Source organism: Mercenaria mercenaria, chromosome 16 (assembly GCF_021730395.1).
Source record: "Mercenaria mercenaria strain notata chromosome 16, MADL_Memer_1, whole genome shotgun sequence".
NCBI classification, from domain to species: domain Eukaryota; kingdom Metazoa; phylum Mollusca; class Bivalvia; order Venerida; family Veneridae; genus Mercenaria; species Mercenaria mercenaria.
In genome coordinates, this window is record NC_069376.1 from 71938090 (window position 1) to 71957734 (window position 19645).

Below are 19645 nucleotides of genomic sequence, written 5' to 3' on the forward strand. Positions count from 1 at the left end.
TACTATCGACTTGAAAACTGTGTCCTTCAATTTTTTCAAATATTATGGGATGAGTTGAAGTCGGATCGATTCCCGATTGAGGCAGTGCCTTACCTTTCATTTTCCCTCTTATATGGCATTTACACAAAATAACATGTAAAATGTTTTCATACTTTTACCTGCTTTATTCAAACTGTGCGGATACACGATGACAGCTCTTGCTTCCTAGGGTATATGCAACAGAAAATAATAAATAATGTTACACAGGAACTTACAAGGCTACTATGGATACTTGCGGAACGACCCTCTTAAGTACATAAATATACTTTTATGCGCGACTTTCGGAAACATTTTTGTAAACCCTCGAGATTCTTTTTTTTTATAAAACTTGTCATTTTTATAACGCCGCAGTCATTACCCGTTTGCATCAAAGGTAGGTTTATCATTTTTTTTCTCTTACTTCTTTCACTTGTCTTTTGTGCCATGGTTACAACATTTGAAAAATGATGCATTATAATACTACAGAAAAAATGCGGTGTACAAAAAAGTCATGTATTTTAATAGATATGAAGGTTTTTTTTTTTAAATATATTTCTAAATGTTATTTCAGCATTGACTCATATAAATAACAGATTAATTGGTGGTATACTCTTTATTAGATATGAAATAATGTTTTCAAAAATATATTGTAAAATGCTATTAATAAACGAAATAACTTGTCGAAATGTCATATATTGTATAATGAAATAATACACAGATATTTATCATTATACATATATTATGTAATGAAATGATATACATGTATTGATATTTATCATAGATTATATAATGAATAATATAATTGTATTATATGTAAAATAATTGGTTGAAACATTTTTAAGATGCGGACACAAAAACCTTTCCAAGTTGATGAACAAATATGAATACAAGAAGAGTTAAATGATGCAAGAATTGGACGAAATAGCAATAGTTGGAGTGGGATGTAAGTTCCCGGGGGCCAGGAACCTCAAGGAGTACTGGCGGGTGTTGAGTAATGGAGAAAACCACGTGAAGGAAGTACCTCGGGACAGGTGGAACATCGATGCCTACTATGACCCCGACCCCAATGCTCCTGGAAAGATGTATGTCCGAACTGCGGGCTTCGTCGATGGGTAAATTATACATTACTTTCTGCTAAAAGATATCAATTAATAATTTATTCAGACCCGCCATTGTGTCTTATTATTTATGCTTGAGACATCGTTTCTCTTGAAGAAATTATTTATACCCTTAATCAAAATTTCCCACGCGTGCTTTGATCTGTTTACGTTGACGCCGTATTAAGAATGAGTAAACTTTGTTTACATATCGGATTTTTAATAACATTTAGATATCAGTTATGTTAAAAGATGTTATCCAGTCTAAATTTTGTTGAAAGATTAATACAAGTAAACGTTAGAGGATAAATATACATATTTAAAGAATATAGAAACCCCGAAGGTGATAGCGTAGCGACCAACAAGGGCTTTTGTGTCAATATATACTCGACCTTTAAGTGTTTTCTCTAACATTAATTAATTGTAATTCGTTAACTTTACTTCCTACGTAGGCCAAAAACTATTTATGTTTCGTATACTCTTGATTAAAACAATAGGAAAGGCAGGTTTTATTGCCGGGAGGGTAGTCAGGGTTTAATGTCGGAAGGGTAGGCAGGGTTTATTGTAGGCAGGGTTTATTGTCGGGAGGGTAGGCAGTGTAGGCATGGTTTATTGTAGGTCGGTAGGATAGGCAGGGTTTATTGAATGTCGGTGGGGTAGGCAGGGTTTATTGTCGGTAGGGTAGGCAGGAATTATTGTCGATAGGGTAGAATGCTGGGTTTATTGTCGGTATAGGTTAGGCAGGATTTATTGCATTTCATTGTTTCTTGTACTTTAGCTCCAATATATAAGAAAAAATAGTATTTTCGATTTGAAAAGATTGTCTGTATTAAAAAGGTAAAGTCGGTCGTGAGACAGTCAAACCAATCGTACATATCTGGATGTTAATAAACGACAAAGTAACACGCCTCCGTGGTCGAGTAGTTAAGGTGGCTGACTTAAAATTACTGTAACCTCTCACTGAAAAGGGGTCGTGGGTTTGAGCCCCCGCTATCGACCATGTCTTTTTTTTTTTGAAAAAGTTAACAGTTTCTTACGGAGGATGGGAGTCTAGTACTATTTCTTCCCATGAACGATTGTTAGGTAAACTGTCTGCCTCATATGACTGTTAAAAAGGGCGTAAAACTCAAAACAAAAGAAACAAACAAAAACAGCTTATTAGAGCACTTATTTGTACCCACATATTTAATAAGTGAAACGCGTGTATATGTGTTAAATAGCAACAAAAAAGGAACAATTGACGGTTAAATACATACATTCCTTACAGTGCGAGATATACTTCTATAACGTATAAATATTTCTCACGTGTTAATTTACAGCATAGATGAATGGGACCATCGCTTCTATGGCATAAATGATATGGAAGCAGAGCTCGTGGACCCACAACAACGCATGGTACTCGACTGCGTTCACATGGCATTTGAAGATGCTGGTATAACACGGAAAGATGTTGAGGGCTCAAACACAGGTGTTTACATAGGTGAGAGTTTTCTTGTCAATGTTTGTATACGACAAAGGTATATTTCGTGGCCTCAACGCGAAACTAGTCTATCTGCTTCTATTTCTATATACACATAGACTAGTTTCGCGTTGAGGCGACGATTTGTACAAGAGCATAGAATTAACTGAGTTCACATGGCGTTAAAAGAGTTTTTGAGGACTCCATAGGGGAGTTTTCTTGTAAATGTTTGTATAAGACAACTAGGTTTTCTTGTAGACGAACACAGAACTAACTCGAAAGATTTACCGAGCAAGGAAAACGACTAAAACCAAGAAATTTTGCCTAATGTCCTGAACTTTGCATTTGTACATTTGATCATTCAACTACTAATTTCTTACGCCAGAGACTTCACTTTATAGACCGTTAATAGCTGCTTTCAATTTTGCAGTCAAGATAGTCATGACAATTATGGAGAAAATACCATGAACATTTCAACAGCCAATTTGCAAGAAATATTCCATTAAGATTAACCTGTCATATCCGACAACCTGTTTTATCCGACCTAATTATTGGTCCCAGACAGGTCTGACAAGACAGTTTTGTATTCAATTTATCAAACCTAGTTTAATATTTTAGGATGCATGACTGATGACTACAAAGGCCATGTCCTGGACGATACAACAGTTAGCAGTACCTACTCCGTGACCGGAACACACAATAGCATCATCAGTGCACGTGTCTCCTATGTTTATAATCTCACCGGACCTGCTATGACCTTAGATACAGCGTGTTCTTCATCTCTTGTTGCAATCAAAATAGCATCAGAAGCGTTGCTATTAGGTATTTACATATTATTAGCGTTATCCGATCACGCCTGTGACGTCAGGCGACTGTGACTTCCACAGTGTGCACTCCAGGAAGCCGATTTTGAACTTTATTAATGTTTAATGTGTTTGCGACATTTAATGTAAAACATGTATTACCGTAGACCAGATATTTGCAAATAAAGACTGATTGTTGATCGATAACATGAAAGTGTAAGTCGGTAATCAAGCTGCACCTTTAATCGGTTTTAACCCCCCAGTGGTGTTTTTGCCACTGACCGTTCAGAGGCGGTTCTCCTAGTTTCACCTATAATTTATGTCTGTATCCTGTGTCTTTTTTCTACACTTTGCTAATATTGTGTTACAGTATACTGCTCAATATATCTATGCTTTTTGGGCGGCTGTGCGTTTTGTGTGCTATGTATTCTGCTGGACTTATATCTTTACCTTTTTAACCTAAATGAATAGATCTTCGTTTACAAACAGTACCACTGTGGTTTACGAATACGGTACAGTCAAACCTGTCTTATCCGACCTTGTCTGGGACCAACAAATTCGGTCGGATAAAACAGGTAGTCGGATATGACAGGTTAATTTTAATGTAAAATCAGCGTATGGGGACCAAACAGAAGAGCTGGTTAATAGCAGGTTGTCGTTTAATTAAAGTGTCAGTTAAAACAGGTTTCACTGTATTTCATTTCTAAAATGCTGTATAACATACTGTTTAGTTTTTTTTTGACAATCTTTGTGTATGAATGAAATGAGTCGGCCGCATCGTATATTATACTTTTAAATTTGACAGTATAGTTTGTAGTCAATCATTTACACACATTTTTCTCACTACAGATACTTGCGATATTGCAATATGTGGCGGAGTGAATGTTCTACTAGATCCACAACTGTTTATTGCATTGTCGAAGGCTAGAATGCTCTCCCCTGATGGACAATGTAAAACGTTTACCGCAGAGGCAAATGGCTATGCTAGGGGTGAAGGATGTGGCATTGTCGTATTGAAGAAAGTATCAAAGGTTGATACATGATAACATTTATCTCTTATATTAAGTACTGAACAACAGTGCTTTGATAAATAGTAAAGGAAACACCCTCGCCTTATAAAATGTCATGTTTGATTAACAATATAGCATATGTAAAGCTGCTAGTTCACTTGTACTGGTGATAATATATAATTTCTCAAAAACGACATCTGTAAAGCAAATATATGTAATCAAAAGCAAGCTAGAATCAACAAAATAAGTGAAAATTTGCATAGCACTGTGGGACAATGCATTGACTGTGTAGAGTTTGGTTTTAAGGCACGCTATATTGTTATACTATATTTCAAAAGGGTTTGCAACGTTTACAGTTTTGCGGCGTAAAATTTCAAAAATATGTACAGCATTGCATTATAAGAAATTATACTGAAAAAGTTTAAATTGATGATTCCTTCTAAAATAAAGTATTTTACCAAGGGCTGCGGACGAGTTGCTTTAAGAAGATAGTTAATTGACTCTTAGCAGTATGTTTGCCTTAGCGACCACTGCAGATCAATACTACACTGCATATCTGCTTTGCAGACTGATCTTGATCTGCACTATTCGTTATTCAGTCAGTAAGTTTTCAGTTTCACTTTCAGTTTTATTAAATCCAAGGCATATAGTATGCATCTGGTTACAGCAAATAAACACAAGTAATAAACAGAATAGTTAGTTAATCAGTATATGGATCAATACTGTGAGAGAGGCAACTCCTACACTGCTGTGGACAAGAATGGGAACAGTGAGTTCCCCATACTGCTGTACAAATGTTCTCTTATGCCCTCAGCAAGAAAAAGTCCAACGCATTTACATGATGCAATTTAACATCTAGTTACAGCAAATAAACACAAGTAATAAACAGAATAGTAAGTAAATCAGTATATGGATCAATACTGTGAAAGAGGCAACTCCTACACTATTATAGACAAGAATGGGAACAGTGAGTTCCCCATACTGCTTTTATGCTCTCAGCAAGAAAAAGTCCAACGCATTTACACGATGCAATTTAACAAGTTACTATCATAAATGTTACTTAGTTTCCAATTTTGACCAATTTGTTTTATAGAATAAACCTTAATACAAGCAAAGTGACCTTTATTTTTTATTTTAGAAGCACCAGGAAATATATTCTGTTAAGGAGAATGAGCTACTTAAAATAAGACAAAACAATTTTCCATGAAAAACTCTATAGACTATAAATGTTACTGTCCTGGTTGAAAGATGGAGAAGCCCATTTTAGCAATGGAAGCAGTCTAATGGTTAACATTTTGTATATGATATCAGTAGACAATACTAAAATAGATGATAGCATTCTTTGATAATGTTATGACAAGTTATTCTTTTTTAATTTTCTGTTGTTGAAAATATTCAAGCGCCGAAATTTTGGTGCAAACGTTATATGTATTTATTTTACTTTTCGTTCCAGGCACTGCAAGATGGAAACAAGATATGGGCAACTATTACAGCAGGTTCAAATCAAGATGGCCGAAATGCTTCTCCCATTACAGCACCATCTGGGCAGCAACAAGAAAAGTTAATGGAAACTATGTATAGAAAACATGATATAGACAGATCCATCATATCAGTTATTGAAGCACATGGTAAGAATGCTAATATTATATATAAAGGTAAAGATAAAGTGTGTGCTTATTATGGTGCCATATTACAGTGTCAAACCTACTGAAAGGGCCACACATTTCTGAGACACCTTCTTTCTGAGTATATTCACCTCTCGAATCCTATTCTTTAATGCCATGCACTAGGCAGGTAGGCAAACGGTAACCATTTTTTGACTAGCTGACTGCTCACCAACCAGCCATGTCAGAACGAATCCCTACTGGGTATCGAACCTTCGACCTCTGGCTCCCAAGGCGGATGACTAGAACAAGGAAGACAGCTATATATATCTATATATATATGTTATATTGTACGTGTCATGATCGACATCGGTTTCTGGCAGTTCCATTTTACTTTTTGAATTTCACTTAGAGTCCTTTTGACAAACATTTAAAGAGAATCATTATTCATATATTTACAATGCTCGTACAAATGTGCATCCTACCTTGTGCATTACCTTGTATTTTTAGGTACAGGCACCGCCATCGGTGATCCAACCGAGGTGAAAGCCTTGGGAAACCACTTTGGTACAGTATCCGGGGCACGGGATATATTTATTGGTTCTGTGAAAACAAACATTGGCCATTTGGAGGCGGCCGCTGGAGTGGCAGGTTTGATCAAAGTACTTTTGATGATGAAGCATGATACAATTGTACCGTCATTGTGGTATACAAAAGCTAATGAAAATCCGAAACTGTCTTTGTCAAAACATGGTTTCAATGTTCCAACTACGTGCACCCCATGGATAAAAACAAACGGTTTAGAAAGGGTTGCATGTGTCAATAGTTTCGGCTTTGGAGGCACTAACGCACACGCTATTGTAAAAGAATTTGTCAATGTTGATAGAAACAACCACGGGGAGCAAACAGCCATACCATATTTTGTGGCAGTTTCTGCTTTAGATGCCGTATCTCTGCGCGATAATATCCGTCATTTGGCGGAGAATCTTAAGTCCACAAAATACAACATTGCATCTTTGTCTTGTACATCAACGTGCAGAAGGGATCATCATCCTTTCAGGAAGGTATTTCAAGTACACTCGCAGGGGGATCTAGTCACAAAATGCGAGAACGTTTTGTCTAGGAAAGAAGAAACTCCAACAGCTACCGCCAAAAATAAAATAGTGTTTGTATTCTGTGGAGTTGGAACAACCTGGCGTGGAATGTGCAAGTCCCTGTTAGATATCGAAATATTTCACAATACGATACGCGAAATCGACGGCCATCTGGAACTACTCACAGGCTGGTCGATAGAAGAGACGTTTGCCAACTCAAGTGATATAAACACAGATCCAGTTGTATCGCACATCGCAATATTTTGTTGTCAAGTTGGACTCGCAACTCTTTGGAAAGGACTTGGAGTGACACCAGAGGCTGTAGTAGGCCAGTCAGTAGGGGAAGTTGCCGCAGCGTATATAGCAGGCTATGTAGACTTAAAGACAGCGGTCCATATAATATATTTTAGGTCCATAGCACTTAGCAGTGTGAAGCGGGGAACAATGGCAGTTGTACGAAACATTCCGACAGAGACGGTCAAGAAGTATTGTGCGACAAGCAACGAAAAGGTGTGCGTAGCCGTCATTAATAGTCCAGTGTCTTGTACTATTTCCGGTGACGAAGATGCCATCCATAATCTTACAAAACGTCTTGATAGTATACCTGATACAACTCCAGTAATAACAAAGCTCGATGTCGGTTGTGCCTACCATAGTCCTCTTGTCGTGGATGCTGCAAATCAACTAAAAGCGAAATTAGAACATATCCAGAGCAAACGTGGGGTTATACCAATGTGTTCATCTGTAACTGGAAAATCTGAAACGAATGGACTTCTTTCCACGGCAGAGTACTGGGAGAAAAATGTGAAATATCCAGTTTTGTTTGATGATGCTGTCAGAAACTCTACAACACATAAGGGCCATAATATATTTCTTGAAATTGGACCACATCCTGTTTTGAGAGCACATGTCAAGAATATATTACCAAATGAAACAAAATACACAGTACTGCCATCCATGAAGAAGGAAGATGACATGAATACGCTCGCAGATTCAATCTGTAAATTATTCGAAGTTGGAGCAAATATTACTTGGGAATTATTACTTCCCTGCAGAGGCCTACCAACAGAAATACCCACATACCAGCGTCGCAGACACCAAAAGCTTTTCAGAAGTGATAACGCCCTAACGAGGACACAGAAGCTTGAAACATCGTCTGTTGCTCATCCTTACATTAAACGGGTACCTGCGACAAGTGAACACAGTCAATTCAAAATGGAAGTTGACCAAGAGACAACATGGTTTGTCTATCAGCATGAAGTAAACGGAACAGTTATACTCCCAGGAGCCTGCTATGCAGATATCGGTTTTGAAATTGGTAAATTAGCGAAGAAGACTAAAGATCAGTCTGCAGTGTCTGTAGAATTTTTGCGTCCTGTGAAAATAGAAGATAGTAGAAAAACTCTTCTTCAGATTTCTACTGTCAAACAAGAAGAGGAAGTGTTATTTCACGTGAAACATCAGAACGTGGTTACTTGTAAAGGTTGGGTGAAGCAAGTTTCTTCCGAAAGAGTAAGAAGAGGCAGTATCGATTTGGAAAGCCTACGAATGTCCGTCTCTAGTGCGAAAACTGAAACCTTCGAAAGCGAAGATATATACAGAAGGCTGCAGTCACTTGGATTTAAACACGGAAAGTGTTTTCGTCTCATGCTAAATGCCGTTACAAACGGCAAGGAAAGTCTGTCAGAAATGAATGTTCCTAACAATATCTTAACCGAAGCAGACTCAACTGTATTACATCCATGTATACTTGACGTTATGATGCAGTCAACAATAAACACAACCAATGAAGACCTGATGAGTACAATACAAAAAGAACAGTTGACATTTTTACCAGTAGCAATAAACGAAATATACAGCTACAGAAAACCAGAAGAGAAAATGATCATATATACGAAAAGAATAAACACAACAATATTAGAGACCGTGTTTCAAGCCCACTACAACGCTCTCCTGTTAACACAAGATGGTCTTCCTGTTGCAGAAATTGTAAATTACTGTACATTCAGCCGTCGTCATGGACACGCTGCGCCTTGCGAACTTAGCTATGAGCTTCACTGGCACAAGCTTCAAGGGTATGCAAAAGACAGCAATCTAGCTTGCCCCAAAGTACTTCTTATGGCAAATGCTGAATATCAAAAAACTTCACTGGCTTTTGAAACTTTTAGAAATATCATCGTTTCTCGGCAAAACAGGGATTGTGACACATACAGAACATATGTAAGGGAATCATTTGACATCGCAAGACAGCGTTGGGGCTCTATTAAACACGCAGATGCTATAGTGCTATTGATACAAGAAAATTTTGTTGAACACATTACTACAAAAGAAGGAGCATCTGACCAATACCAGCTGATCAAAGGAAATTGTCTCCTCCTGACGGAACTCGTCAAATTCAAAACTAAATCTGCCATTCCTACCCCATTATACGTTGTTACACAAAATACCCAACCAGCGTTGCCCATACAGAAAGCAAGACATAATATGATAGGAGCAGAGTTGTGGGGCTTTGTTCGTTCTCTTCACTTGGAATTTATCCACGGTGATATAACTATGGTCGATTTGCAACCAAACCTGGAAGAGACAAGAAACAGCCTCGTCAACTTTATAGCTGCAAGTCTTCATCGTCTTTCGACGACAGTACCTGATATAATAATACAGTATGACAACATTTTAGGGGCACAGCTTAACAAGGTTAAACGTAGTGAACTGACACCATCACTTAGAAGAGAAACAAGGCCAGCAGGATCTTTTGCTAGTCCATGTGACGTTATCACCAAACAGTCTTCAGGAAGAGGCGACAAACATCTTTGCATTTCGGAGCCAGACAGACGAGAATCAGATAAAGTGTTTCACGTAATAAGAGTATCCGAAGTAGCCTTGCATCCTAGTGATATTTTCCCCAGAACAACCAGCGAACTGAAATCAGAGCAAGACATTTGGCAAGACTCTCTTACGGATGGACATTCAGTTATAGGCGTAGAATATACAGGTTACCCGAGATCCACGAGCAAGAAATGGGGTCCAGTTTGCAAGACAGGGGTATCTCAAAATGATATAGAAGGAATGGAAGATATGTGGAAGGTGGTGGCATTTTATCCAACCCAGATAAGAACAGAAACATCAGTTCCTAAAGAATGTATTATTCACTTGAAAGATCTTCCGTTCTACAAACCCGGGTTAATCACATATGCTATGGTGTTTTGGAAGTTTGTAGAACATGTTCCGTTCAGACAGAATGTTTTTGTTTGCAAAGGCCGTTCCAAAGCATTGCCATACGCAATTCTTGAAGAAATGTTGAAAAGCTTGAAACATTCAAGTATAATTAATCCAGAAGATATAGATCAAACACCAGTTGATTTGGTTTTAACACTAACAAAGTTCGAAGAAAGTTTTGAACTACTGTGGAAATGCAGCACAATTGTGTGTTTGCAAAATAACTTTCAGGAATCAACTGGAACAACCTTAGCAAGAACCAACAAACACACCATCATCAAAATTACAACAGAACAATTATTCGACAGGAAGTACATTTCAAAAGTTCTACCAAAGGTCGTGTCATGGTTACAAAGACACAGCAAATTCGTGGAGACCTGCATGTCACAACACGTGTCTAGAGCTGCTGTCAGATCTTTTGAAACCTCCGATGATATTACATTTCCATGCAACGTCATTCAGCTTTATAAAGATTGTCGTTTGAATATTCCACTGAGACATTCGCTCTCAAGTTTATTTTCAAGACAGGGTTGTTACATCGTTACCGGTGGCACGACAGGTCTCGGATGGGAAACGGTAAAACTTCTGGCTGAAATGGGAGCCGGAGTTGTAGCTCCAATGTCCCGAAGAGCAGTCGCACGTGACAAGGCCGAGGAAGCCAACAGCCTTTCAAAGTCAACAGGAAGCAGTATAGTTTTCTTGCAGTGTGATGTTAACGACTTTAAGTCTGTTACTAATGCGTTGCAGACACTGCAGGTCAAAGCACCCCAGTTCACTCTAAAAGGTGTCTTTCACTGCGCTGGAGTTTTACAAGACAAGCTGCTTATGAACATGGATGAGACAATATTAGAAAATGTACTTAAACCAAAGGTATTGGGAACTCTCAATATGCACGTAGCAACCCGAGCAAACAATCTGGATTATTTTGTTGTGTCTTCATCAATCAACCGTTTCGTTGGATCTCCAGGACAAAGTAATTACGGTGCGGCAAATTCCTTTCAGGACGCTTGTATGGAATGGAGACGACGTTCAGGACTGCCAGGTCAGGCAATAGATTGGGGAGCGCTGAGTGTTGGTATGGCTGCCAGATCTGTGTTCATTGATAACTTCGCTAAACGTGGCTATAGTCTGATGACCGTTACCGAAATACGCAGCTGTTACCAAGAGATATTGCTGAGAAACACGACCAGTGTTGTATACAGCGATATAAACTGGGACGCAGCAGCTAAAGACTACCTCAACCCGCACATGGTCAGACCAAGAATTCGGATGGAGTTACTCTTAGATGAATCCGTTTCCAAAATTACAAGTGATGAAAACGGGAACGAGGCAGCAGATATCTCGTTTGATGTTCAATCTCTGAAAAATTCCGACACAGAAACGCAAATGGTTTCTTTGGTAGGACTTCTCACACTTGTGGCGGGCAAAGTCATCGGTGGTCCAGTCGGTCAGATATCCAAGACGTCGACGTTATCGGAAATGTCTTTTGATTCAATGTCAACCGTTACGTTCATCAACGTAATCCAGGAAATGACGGGTTATAGAATTCCTCCGCGTTTCATGTTAGACACAGGCCGTACAATTTCAGACATGGCAGATCTGCTTCAAGAAAAGTTGTTTGTTACTGTACATAAAGAAGATACTAGAAAAAAAGAATAATGTTCCTCCTGGGACTGATGAAAGTTAATATGTTAGTTAATTTTGGACTTACTGCATTGGTGGATGATTGTTAAAAAGTGCGCAAAGTAATACTTACAAAAAAAAAAAATTTGCTGTCTCGTTGCCTACTAGATGCAATCATAAAGCTAAATTCTGATACATATCTATGCCGAATACACTCTCTGACTTTTGTAATCAAAACAATTCTTGTAATGGCTATGTTTTATATCAGTATGTATAATAATTATACAGAGTTGATTTTCATATTATCATAAAATCTTAAATGCTGTGATACACAAATGTTTATACATTTTGTACAAAGTATCGACTTTCTTCACTGATATATTTTGTGTAAATATGTGATTGTCAACTACTATCTGTTTGAAGTGAACGAGTATGTAAGGCCAAAACGTGATATCAGCACATAGTGTATACTAATATATTTGCTCAATTGCAAAACAATTCATCTCAACGTTAACTATTATTAAACTTCGAGTAGTAAGCCAAGACTTACACTGTACGTTCTTTACGGTATTTACCGTAGTTTTCCCGTGCATTCACGACTCAGTTCCCGAAATCGAATTTTGATCTCTTTCGATACACCAGCCATAATTGGAACCAGTCATCTATTAGAATAATTGCCAGCATTTGTCATTACTGGTACCCATTAACTGGTACCATTTAACTGCTCGATGGACTGAGGCACATATTGCAGTAGACACACCTAAAGTGACCTAACCGGGATCTAATGTCGCTCTTTTGCTGATTTGAGTTGCCTATAACAGGAAATATTAACGCCATAGTAAACAGTTATTAAAAATCAGGTCAAGTTTACTTAAAGTAGATACGTTGATAAAATTTAAACTTTGTATTAAGTGTAGTCATTTACTACATTTATGACAACACGAAAACAGTGAAACAGAAAATCAGTGACTCTTTAATCCGTTATCTGGTCTCGTGCAAGGAAAGGAAAGATAATAATGCAGAATGAACAAATAATAAGTTTAATTGAAATTTATTTTTCAGAAATTTCGCTCGAAGTTAGATAATACACGGCATAAATAGAGCTTTTTAAATTCAATTTATTTCTGAATTGAAGAATGTATTGTAGAGAGCTTGGAAATATTGCGTTCACAATAAATGACGAATAGAAGAGAATGTTACGAATAAAATATCAGTTTCTTAAAATAAGTAACATTCTTGCAGACATGAAATAAATTGTGACTGTTATCGTATTAACATGATTGTAAATCATTTTGCGAAGTATGAAAAACTATGAATATGTAGAATTAGTATTAGTAATTGTTGAAGAAGTTGACGGTGATTTTCTTTCCTTCCATAGGTGAAAAGACCATCCATGGGAAAAGCAAAAAGTGGTCTTTGTTGACAGGTGGTCTCTATTCATTGATAATGGTCTGACTGCTGTTAAAAATCGAGGAATTTTTAAGTTTTGTAATTGTGGTCTTTAACGCAGGTGGTCTTTAACACAGGTTTGATTGTATATATGTCTATATATTTCTACCTCGGCGTCTATGTCAAATATCTAGAAAAGTTTTATGTGACTGACAATGAATTTAAAATATATACTAGCTTTTACAGTTGTCACATGGAATAACACAAGTGTATGTGTGTCAGATAATGAAATGACTTGTTCCGGACACATATGTCAATGCCATGTCAACCAAACAAAGTTCAATGTAAAGATGTGTTACTTGGATTATATTAGTACCCCGGTATCTCTCACTTTACATGTATGTAAGTTAAGGCCAATAAAACTATACGTGTGTGTTTCCATTTCTTCATTTAAAGGCTTATTCTTAGGGCTCTCCATTTCTTCATTTATAATCGTATTCATAGATAGTCATAGAAATGTTTTACTGAAATGTAAAAAAAGGAATGTTGTCAACATGTTTTCACTATTAATTTTTGTTTTGTTTTTGTATTAAATGTGGATATATAGTAATTATTAGACTGTATTTATTGTGAAACCTTTAATTCAGTATGTTATATTTGCACGTTTAAACACGTTTGTTTACTTCAATGGATATAACAATTTATATGTAAAACTTAGATTTACTTGTGTTTTTTATATTTGAATTTGTTTCAGTGAGAAACATTAGTGAATTATCTTCCATTTAAACTCTCTGAAACTACTTTGGACCTTTCATTCGATTACTCTGCTTTTAACTCTGTAGGGTATACACTAAGTTTAATTATTTGCTGCTATGATAATCAAATCAAAAGGTCTGGCTGTATAGCTCTATTATGTTAACATTTTGAAACTCCTAAAATTTAATGAACAGAAAAGTGAAAAAAATCAAAAATAATAACTTGAATATCTCCATGAGACACAACAATAAAGTCAGAGGATTCCAACTAGATAGGTTCAATGCCTTGGTCTTTAACTGACAGGGGAGATAATATTTTTTCACTTATGTCTCTCATTGGTTAGCTTTAAATTTTGTATATTTTTACATTTATACACAGAACAATATTTCTATTTGGTAACAAGATTATTATATTTTAAATGTGTTACAGTCCACGTCTGATAACTTCGCAGTGACTGTTTGGACAAGTCCAAGCCAGAATATTTAAGTACACATACTGACTGGAGCCGGCTTAGAGCGTTAGACTCTTATTGCCGAGTTGGTTCGAATCCCAACGTGATCAATATACCTTTTTTTTTTAGATCTTTGTGTGTTTTTAAATGTTTTGTTCTTTTTATGTTTTAATTACTGTTTTTTTTTTATTTTAATGATGCTTTTTCGTTATTTTTTGTGTTTCTGTTTGCATATAAGATATGACTTTTAGTATGAAACTGAGTTGGGATAAACAATTTATGCTATTTGTATACATTTAATGTGAAACTAATATGGCTTTAATTTCTGGCTAATTGGACGAAGTCTCAATCATGTTTGTGTGACGTCATAGTTATGACGTCTTATGTTGTACTCATGTTGTACTAGGTTTTCATAGTTTTTTATTCAGTATAGATCCAGAGGGCTATCTTTATATGAAGAACTGTTAGACACATGTATGTTTTTTCAACAGAACTTTTGTTTTTGATCAAATACGTTTGTATTTTCAGCAGTTACTTTAAATTGCACTAGATCATGACATAATTGTTATACCGAGCGAAAAGAATGGAAATGAATAACACGTTCTCCTCGGTTTTAACCGTAGTATTCTCGTGTGCTAAAAATGCATTATGGCTCATAGCTTGAAATCGAATTATAACTGTCTTACATTTCTGAAAATATTGGTTTTTTGTTTATTAGTATACTAGTTTATTAGTATATGCCAATACGAACTGCATGTACGATATTTTAAATAAATTTTTACGACTTGATTATATTGTTTTATTGTTCTGTACACTGTAGTACCCGATTTGGGTGGTACAAAAATGAATAAGAGAGTTAATAATAACGTCTGTCCGTGTGTCCGTCTATCAATTCGTAATTGGCAGCCATATTAATTTTAAAACGGATGATTTTATTTCAACTGTTATCCGATGGTATATTGTAGCTGCAGTCTTTCTGATACTGACCTTATACTGGTCGGCATTCCAGTTTGAATCCGCTCCACGACATCACTCCAAATTTGACTCCACTCTACGAATCCAAATTTGACTCCACACCAAATTTGTCTCTACTCCATGACTCCACTCCATGTCTTGTAGTATGCCATACTAGTCGGTCGAATATTTTCAAAAGAAATGTTATTTCACCAGGCAAAATTAAGACAGGGTTATATTGGCCTAAAAATTACCTGAACTGGTATAATTAAATTCATCCCAAGGGTACTTTTCAACGTTGAAGTTTGGTAACAACTGATATAAATGGATTTTCATGCAACTTATTCTGTACATTTACGGCAATTTACGACAATTTACGGAATAAATGACATACCATCATTTGTGTCCAAATTCAATGTTGATACGTTACCCTGGGTAAAAAGAAATTGACCAATTAGGTTTTGTTGTTTTTTTTTTCAACGGAAATTTAATAACACACGACCATATAATATAATTATTGAAACGATATACAATGAAACCTGCCTAAACCGACACTTGAATTAAACAACAACCTGCTATAACCAGAATTTCTGCATGGTCCTATACACTGAAATTAATCTATCATATCCGACAACTTGTTTTACCCGAACGAATTTGTTGGTCTCAGACACGGCCGGATAAGACAGGTTTGACTGTATGCAGTCGTACTTGCAGTCCAAGTTAAAATTTAATGTCTTTATTTGCATTTTAGGCTTTAAGAACAATCTGAACCAAACTGACCTAATTGTAACAATGTCAACACAAGGATGACAGATGGAAATCATTCTGTCGTCATCAGCGATTCTCTCCGAAAATCACCTCTGATATAATAAGGCGACATATTCGGCTATTTTCTTTGGGATTCCCCGACGACATTATACCTGTATGCAGCGTTTGTGTTGTAATCTTATATTGTGTCAACCCGAAAATGGAAATCTGTCATTGAAAAATATCACATGCATACGTCATAAACGAATACCGTGTACTGTTACCAAGGCGATTCACATTTGGTGTATTCTTGGGCCTTATTATGTCTGAGGTTACATTTACGGAAGATTCCGGAGATGGCCGAGGTATCACGATTGGATGAAAATATGATGAGTGGGTTGGCGATATCTTTTATTATTTTCTCATGGAAGCGTTTGTTTGCACAGGTGCAGCTACATACCGGGTAGTATGTCAGAGTGAAAACCACGTGTACACCCCAATGACCAGCATAAACTGTAATAAAACAGATATGTATATAAAAGCGCCTAAAGTTGTTCTTGATACCGGTATATTATTTACGATAATGATAACAGTGTTTGAGACACAAACATTAGAATGAATTAATTTAACTTTGTTGCAGCTAGGGCTTAATTAAATGATGCTGATCTGGATCTATGCTGGTTGCAAATACACAATATTGGTTTTCTCATGATGCGGCTGAAATGTTCATATGTCATACTCTTAATTGTCATAATCGGGAAGCCTCGGCCATCTCCGGAATCCTCCATAAGAGCTGATGACGTCAGAGTTTTATAGTCATTGTAAACCGAAAAACAGGAGTGTTATAATTGTGGAAAACTGCTATAAATGCAGCAGTTAATACAATGTGACTCAGAATACATGTGATGTATAAGCAAACAGTATGAATTCAGAACAGACTGCATGGAAGTGCAGGATTGATCAACATCCATACTCAGTCTGGTCGCAAAGGCCGCACGTTTCGCACAGTATGAAGTAATGTTAAAACAAATAGAGCTAGGCATATGTCTTGTTTGGCTGAAGTACATTTTTACAGTTGGGAAATAGCTGTGTCACTTTCACAACTCGTGAACACGTTTGATTACAATGTTCTCTATGATACGGGCTTGATCTTGAACAAATATTTTAGCAGGCAGATAAGAGGAGTAAAATGTTATATACTGACGGACATGTAGCCGGGTACAGGTATATGGTGATAAATTGATAAACTAGTTGACAGTGTGGTTTGGTAACTCAGTCGGTAGAGTGCCTACACGGTAAGCAGGAGACCAAGGGTTCGAGTCCCGATCGAGCCACGATTTTTTCACTACCTATTACATAATGTAACCGAGAAAAATCTCCTTGGCCCGAGCTGGATTCAAACCCGGGACCTTGAATTCTGTAAGCGGACACTCTACCACGTCGCCTTAAAAGCTAGCTGATAGGCAAGGGAGTAGAAGTGCCGTATTATACCTCTACTACATAACCCCCTCTTTTCAAGAATTCGTCCTCGAATTCTTTGAGTATGAATGTCTGTGAGACTTTCCAAGGGTGTTCTCTCTTCCACCTACATTGGGTATTTACGTTGGGGGCCAATGTAACCGAGAAAAATCTCCTTGGCCCGGGCTGGATTCGAACCTTGGACTTTGGATTCTCTAAGCGGACACTCTACCACGTCGCCTTAAAAGCTAGCTGATAGGTAAGGGAGTAGAAGTGCCGTATTTTACCTCTACTACAGACATACTGTAGTGTTTAACTTTATAAATCAAACTACTTCTTCAGCACTTTATTACACAAAACTATCAAATAAAATTCAATCATGAAATAAAAGGGAAGCCGAAAGTCCTCGAAGCTGAAGTGTACACACAAGGTTATAAATTCCTCTCCTATAGTGCCATACTTCCTCGTTTTTTTCAGTCTGCAAAAGGGTAATAATAGTTTGTTATAATAGGTTAAAATGCAAAAAGAAACGACGATATTTTCTTTCTGGAAGCGCACCAGAGGTATTCTTCAAGCTCTAAAGTTCCAAATACCACCTCCCCAACCCCCACCCTCTCGTCACTTCGCAACTTTAAGTGTCATGCCCTTTTCAAATCCTGGTACTTACGACAATCCCAGCTAAACATAGATGCAGATCTGTTTTTGGTTCCACTCCGGTGTAAGTTTTCCCTATTTGTTTATGTTATTTTCATGTTTTTAAGACTACTATCTGCTTATGTTTGACACGGTCTGAATTGTACCCAAAGACTGACATTGTATAAAAATAATATAGCCAATATAATTTTAGTATTATTATTATTTTATCATTGGCATTGTTCTTCTTCTTCTTCTTCTTATTGTTGTTACAACAATGTATCATCATTATCATAATACATTATCATCATTATCCTTATCGGTTACTGACTTTTTATTGGAAAATCATCCCGGGAACGAGGGCGAAGGGCGCCGAGCTTGTCTATCTCCACCACCACCACCACCACCATCATTTTTATCATTATGAAGTGATGAAGTGTTTATTTCTACTTTGCTCTGTTGTCTCTATCTCTTAATTCCACCACAAACACCATCATCATCACCATCATTATTATTATTATTAGGTGTTTTATTATTCTTGCTCTGTTGTGTCTATCTCTTAAACAGAATTTAACGTGAAAATAATTTCATCAAATTTGTTTTGTTTTTCAAGATATTTCTTGTTTCTGTTAATACTTGACATATTTTGCATTCGTACGAGTGTCTTTCAGATACAAATGTAGCAAAATTAGTTGAATTCATTTAAAACTTGTAGTTTGAAAGACTGAAAAGATTTTAATTCACTTATCAATTAATGGGTGGGCCTTAATGGTCAAATGATCCCATCCTAGAGGACCTAGGGTTGTGCTTAGGTTAGGTACATAGGCAAGACACCTTATGTCATAGGTGCCTCGGCTATAAATGGATATGCTTGCATAAAAACTACTTTTTTCATTGGATCCGCCCATATAATAACGGGAGGAAAATCGTGTGCAAACAGGGCAATTCACGTGCTGTAAATACATGATTTTTATTTTTGAAATGCTTTCCCAGGGATGAATATGTATTTCTCCGCAAATTGACATCTGGTATCTGCGTCTTGTTCTTCAATAATTACCTCTTTTTGTAGCATAAAAAATGCAATCTAAACCATAGAATGTTGTATCAGTTATCACGCCAAATGCACTGCCCCCGACAATGTTTGTTCTCGCTCTTCCCTTGTTTACTCCCCTTTCAGAACTCAGCGTCGTTTCAGTTTTTGTAGATAACCGTGAATGTTTAAGACTCGCGTGAAACTTGTGCGATTTTTTGTTTTTAGGAATCATATTTATGATTTTGGTAAGTATCAGTCGGTTTGTTTTTATCAAAAAATCTCGAATAATTTTTACAACAA

The 19645-nt window shown here is 36.8% G+C and overlaps 1 protein-coding gene across 1 annotated transcript; it reads left to right on the top strand.

Moving 5' to 3' along the window:
- Positions 1 to 313: 313 nt before the first annotated feature.
- Positions 314 to 15309, top strand: LOC123540480 (phenolphthiocerol/phthiocerol polyketide synthase subunit C-like). Its single transcript, XM_045325563.2, has 7 exons — positions 314 to 412; positions 861 to 1130; positions 2435 to 2595; positions 3193 to 3396; positions 4227 to 4408; positions 5841 to 6015; positions 6502 to 15309. The coding sequence occupies exons 2-7, from the start codon at positions 919 to 921 to the stop codon at positions 11958 to 11960; spliced, it is 6393 nt and encodes a 2130-aa protein (XP_045181498.2). The 5' UTR covers positions 314 to 412; positions 861 to 918; the 3' UTR covers positions 11961 to 15309.
- Positions 15310 to 19645: the final 4336 nt, after the last annotated feature.

What these genes read in the sequence shown, in the direction of transcription:
- LOC123540480 (XM_045325563.2), top strand. Translation starts at nt 919, where the DNA reads ATGATGCAAGAATTGGACGAAATAGCAATAGTTGGAGTGGGATGTAAG. An exon ending in ACTGCGGGCTTCGTCGATGG is followed by an intron (nt 1,131 to 2,434) that starts GTAAATTATACA and finishes GTTAATTTACAG; the next exon opens with CATAGATGAATGGGACCATC. An exon ending in ATCAGTTATTGAAGCACATG is followed by an intron (nt 6,016 to 6,501) that starts GTAAGAATGCTA and finishes TTGTATTTTTAG; the next exon opens with GTACAGGCACCGCCATCGGT.